At 31.8% G+C, this 4,895-nt stretch overlaps 1 protein-coding gene across 2 annotated transcripts; it reads right to left on the bottom strand.

The window, feature by feature from the left end:
- LOC145042066 (transcription factor-like protein) lies at positions 1–4,147 on the bottom strand. 2 transcript variants are annotated; one of them, XM_078990427.1, is made up of 17 exons: positions 3,998–4,147; positions 3,496–3,625; positions 3,198–3,377; positions 2,939–3,106; positions 2,672–2,740; positions 2,378–2,471; positions 2,125–2,228; positions 1,992–2,037; positions 1,839–1,898; positions 1,676–1,744; positions 1,521–1,604; positions 1,266–1,349; positions 1,015–1,100; positions 780–870; positions 487–567; positions 312–386; positions 1–209 (listed from the first exon to the last, which is right to left on the bottom strand). In XM_078990427.1, exons 3-17 carry the CDS (start codon positions 3,308–3,310, stop codon positions 75–77), a joined length of 1,359 nt encoding a protein of 452 aa, XP_078846553.1. In that variant the 5' UTR covers positions 3,311–3,377; positions 3,496–3,625; positions 3,998–4,147; the 3' UTR covers positions 1–74. The 2 variants fall into 2 exon arrangements, with proteins under 2 accessions (XP_078846553.1, XP_078846552.1); XM_078990426.1 differs by lacking the exon at positions 3,496–3,625.
- Between the last annotated feature and the right edge of the window lie 748 nt (positions 4,148–4,895).

Raw genomic sequence — 4,895 nt, 5'->3', positions numbered from 1 at the left:
TATATATATATAATTTTCATTAAATCCGGAAACTTTATCAAAAAATAATAATAATAATAAGTAAGGGAGCAGAGCTATTTTTGATGGCTGAGAAATTCTTTCATGTGTGCATAAATTTCAGTTTTGACTATAAGTTGCATCTTTTTGGAGTCTTCCCATAGCAAACTGCTATATTCTCTTGCAAAGTCGCATGCTGCTTCAAACACATCCTACAAACAAATAATTCATATGAGTTAAATAGCAACCTACTTTTTTTTTTGTTTTTTTTAATATAGTATCCTACTTTCAAATAAATGAAAGTACTTTCTTACCCTTGATGGAAAATCATCAAAGAAATGCGCAGGTGTCATCTCTACCCTGTTTAGATCTGATTCCCACAGCCTTATCTGTTGTTTATCAAATACTAAATATCAATCCAACAAAAATAACATGTTTTTATTTTTATTTTTTACGTTTGTTTGAAGATAATGGGAAATTTGGAGCAACCTGATCTGTGACATTTTCAGGTACAGATGGCACTTTTTCTGCAACACGAGGATGAGCATTCTGCTGAAGAAATGAAATTATCTGCACATCAAGAAACAACAAGAAATATTACTTTTTTTTAGTAGGGTCAAATGCAAGAAAAAGCAAATACTTCCATTGATTTTCTTATTATAGCACCCTACTTTCATAGAAAATACAGACCGAATTTCATTACCAAAATTGGGAAAGTAAAAATTTCCTAATATGGAAAGAAAAATATTTTTTTTCTTTCTATTTGGATGTTTGATGCTTGCCTGGTCTGCTGTAATGCCATTTGAAAAGGCTTTGTAGAGGTTCTCTTTTGTAATGGATCCAACAATCAGGTTAGGAAGTTGATATTCTACCCTGTGCAAAGTTACACATAATAAATGAGACACAAAATTACCATATTATTATTGTTATTATTAACCCTCTGTCTATTTCTACAAACTCATTGGTTTTACAAAATTTATAGTAACCACCATATAAACAAATAAAGTCATGGATTACCTGGCAAAGAGTCTCAAGATTTCACAATGCAACTTAGAGGTGGAATAGGCATATAGCCTGAAGTTAGTTTCCACAACAACATATCCCTGGAAAAAACACCACAAACACAAATTTCAGCTCACTAAAATCATAATTCTTTTCAACATTGTCAACATATGCAAACACCCCTTTTATTCCAAAATGCAATTTAACATATTGGAATTTTGTAGCCACATCAGCAAACAATATTAACTTAGAGATAAGGTAGGTACCATTTTCCTTGATGATGCATCTGACAAGCTTATAGAGAGATTGGTAGCCAGTTTTGTAGGAATGAACCAACTATCTTTCCTCCCCTACAAAAAAAAAAAGATACCAATTAGCCAATTGTATGCAGTTAGAATTTTGAATTCTACTTTTTTATTTTTTCTTTCTTATTAAGGCATTGTAGGTTAAAGAAATTTATAGAAGTGAAATTGCATTTAACTCTTACACAAATATGGTAAAAAAAATGGAGTAGCATTCACCTGTTGGAGTTTGATGAGTCCCAAATCTGCAAGATCTTTAACTGTTATCCTTTGTATCTCGTCTAAAGTGTTCATATTATATGCCTGTTTTTGTTTTCAAATCACATTTATGCTTTAAAATATATATATTAAAAAATGAAAAAAAAAATTGATACCTCGCCAGTAACATGAAAGCTAAGTTCTAGCAGAAATGAGATCAGATCTGCAGAGTCCACTCCTCTGTCCTGTTCATAAAAAGTTCAAAAAGGACTCAAAATATAGTATTTAGAGAAAGAATATAGAAAAATTGGATACAGATGCAAAAAATATGTTGAATACCTCTGAATTACTGATATACTCCCTGATGATATACCAGAGTTGTGCATTGGTATCCATTAGCTGTAATGCAAAAAAAAAAAAAAAAAAAAAATGATATCAATAATTTTAATAAAATACAGAATATAAATAAATTTGAGTACATATATTTCATACCAGGAACTGAAAACCACTTTCTGTGAGACGAGAACCTTCATTGTCCCTATGGAAATGTAAATCAACCATCATGAGATTCATATTTTAAAGAGAAAAATGGTATATAATTTTAAGAAATAATTTGAAAAAGCACCTTTGACTTAAAAGGCCTCGTTGGAAGACTTTCATCATGGAAGGACTGATGCTCTTTGTTGTAACCTCAACTTCAGCAGAGTTTATGAGATGCAGCAAGAAACACTAAATTGCCACAATAGCAAGTCATCAAAGAGAACATACAGATACTGAAGCTGCAAAATGATTAAAGATAGAAACCCAAATATATTCTTCACAGTTTAATGAAAGTAACACAAACTACATAAAAAGATTATACAAGGTTGGTTTCATACCTCCCATTGTTGAGCAGCATAGTTGTCTAACTCCTCTAAGCTTGGGAGTCTTACTGTTATATTTGCAGCCATAGGTTCTCTTGGTAACACACCACTACAAAAAACACCTCATATGTCACATACATACATACATACATACATAAGCAATCAGCATTGGAGATGAGTTGGGATACAAGTTTCAACAATAGAGGTATATAAGCTTTTTTCCCATTAAGTCATTCTTTCTGCATTAAGTCAAAACGAGACACACACATATAGCTTACTAAATTAAGTGATTTAAGTCATATGACTTACCCATGAACAACATGCTTCCGAAGGTTCATCTGAAACATCAGGTTTAACCTGTAAGTGGCTTCCTTCTTCCTGGAGACACAATTCAGAACTTCAGCAAATAGACTTAATTCAAAAGGGAGAGACTTTATATAATCTTGAATTAAATGGCAAACGAAGTAGGCAATGATCTAATGAACTGAAAATCATCCATCAATAGATAAACAAGATAGGTAGGGAACTCTATTTGAAAAAGAAAAAAGTAAAAGGGAATTAAGCAAACACATGTACCTATCAACAGTTTCAGTAAATACTCTCAATTGAATGAGTCTATCAACAGCAACTCTATGCTTTGAAGCACCATCAACAAGAACCCATTCTTGCAATGAACTGGCTGACACAGGCACATCTATGTACAACAACTGGAGAACATACTTTTTGGCCAATGGTGGCAAAGACCTGAACAACAAAACGTGGTTAACACATTGTGTAAATGATCAAACATCAAACGTATATTAACAATGAAAAGTGGTTGATTTAGAGAGATAACCTGAGAATAGCTTCACAAATGAAGGCATTCTCGTATAGCTTGTCAAGCTTCATGGCAGGTAAGGAGGACACCATGTCCATGAAATTCTTAGCTATAATCTTCACTTGAGGCATCTTGAATCTTGATCAACTTGTAAGATTGGAGGTGTGTTGATTATAGGGATGAATTTGTGAAACTTGTCTGTGATCATAATTCATATATTAACAAATTGTTGTGTAGGAATTCATTGTGAAATTGAAGCACATATTGAAAATTAATTTGGCATAACAATGTTTACAAACTAAAGAAATGTTTGGACCTGTATAGTTGGTGTTCTAAAGCACAGTGAGTCACCTCTTTACGAATTTGAAACCAATTGGCAATTCAATTATGTGCATCTTAACAGACATTTAGTCGTGCAATACACAGTGTGTTTCTTGATTGGTGTTCTGTTATTTCCACAGATGCCAAATAAATCATGGAGCACGAGAAATCAAAACAGATCACAGGGTACAGACAACATAGATGCAAACCATACTGTAAACAATGCCAAGTAAAATTGCATGGAAGCCACTTAGGAATTCTCTCAAACACCTTATATGCAATGCAAAATCGAAAGCATACCTATCTGGAAGAAAATTTATTTGTTTCCATATGACATTGATCTACTCATAGTTTCCAGTCGTTTCATTATAATATTTATGATTTACTAGTTCGTGTATATTGACTGGTAGGTTTTCAGTTCAAAAAACTTCGAAGCACAAAATGTGGTCCAGCAGCGATTTAGTGGGAGAAAGGGCGAGACTTGTGCGATTTATTACCTGAATTCCTCGGAGGAGATTGAAGGCGTCCAGGAAGATTATGTGAAACGATGAACGGAGAAGATGGCGGCGATGGCGGTCCAGCAGCGATTTCGTGTGTTATGCGGCCGGAAGAAAGTTGAGAAACACAACATGAAAAGCAAAAAAGGAAAAGGTTTAGGTAATTTTTAAGGAAAATGCTTGGGTATTTTTCTTTTGTTTATACTTTAGTAATTTTTTTTATAATAGATTTAACCATTTAATTTTTTTTAGAGTAAATTACTGAAATCGTCCATCTGGTTTGGTCAAAATTGCATGTTTAATCCCTAATTTTTTTTTTTGCACTCGGATGGTTTGACGTTGTTGCGTTTTTTGTCCCTATGGTTTGGTAAAATTACATGTTTGGCACCTAACTTTATGTATGTAAGGGACGAAAAATACAACAAAATCAAACCACAGGGACGAAAAACCCAACGAAATCAAACCATAGGGACGATCCGAGTGCAAAAAAAAAATTAGAGATCAAACATGCAATTTTGACCAAACCATAGGGATGATTTTAGTAATTTACTCTTTTTTTATAATATATTAAATGTGTTTACATATTATCATTATCACGTAATAAGTGATAATGATAATAATATGTAAACACATTAGCAAGTGATAATGATATACGCAAACAAATTAAAAAAATTAAATGGTCAAATATATTAAAAAAGTTGTCTAGATGTGAATAATTTTTTTATAAATTTCTTAAGATTTTTGATAATTTCTTACAACATTTCATAATATTTTTATAGGTTTTTCTAATACAATGTGTTAAACTTTGTTATATATATATATATATATATATATATATATATATATATATATATATATATATATATATATATATATATATATATATATTACTTTTTTA

The sequence above is a fragment of the Lactuca saligna genome, chromosome 4 (assembly GCF_052625555.1).
Source record: "Lactuca saligna cultivar CGN05327 chromosome 4, ASM5262555v1, whole genome shotgun sequence".
NCBI lineage: Eukaryota > Viridiplantae > Streptophyta > Magnoliopsida > Asterales > Asteraceae > Lactuca > Lactuca saligna.
This window is presented reverse-complemented; position numbering and strand designations above follow the sequence as displayed.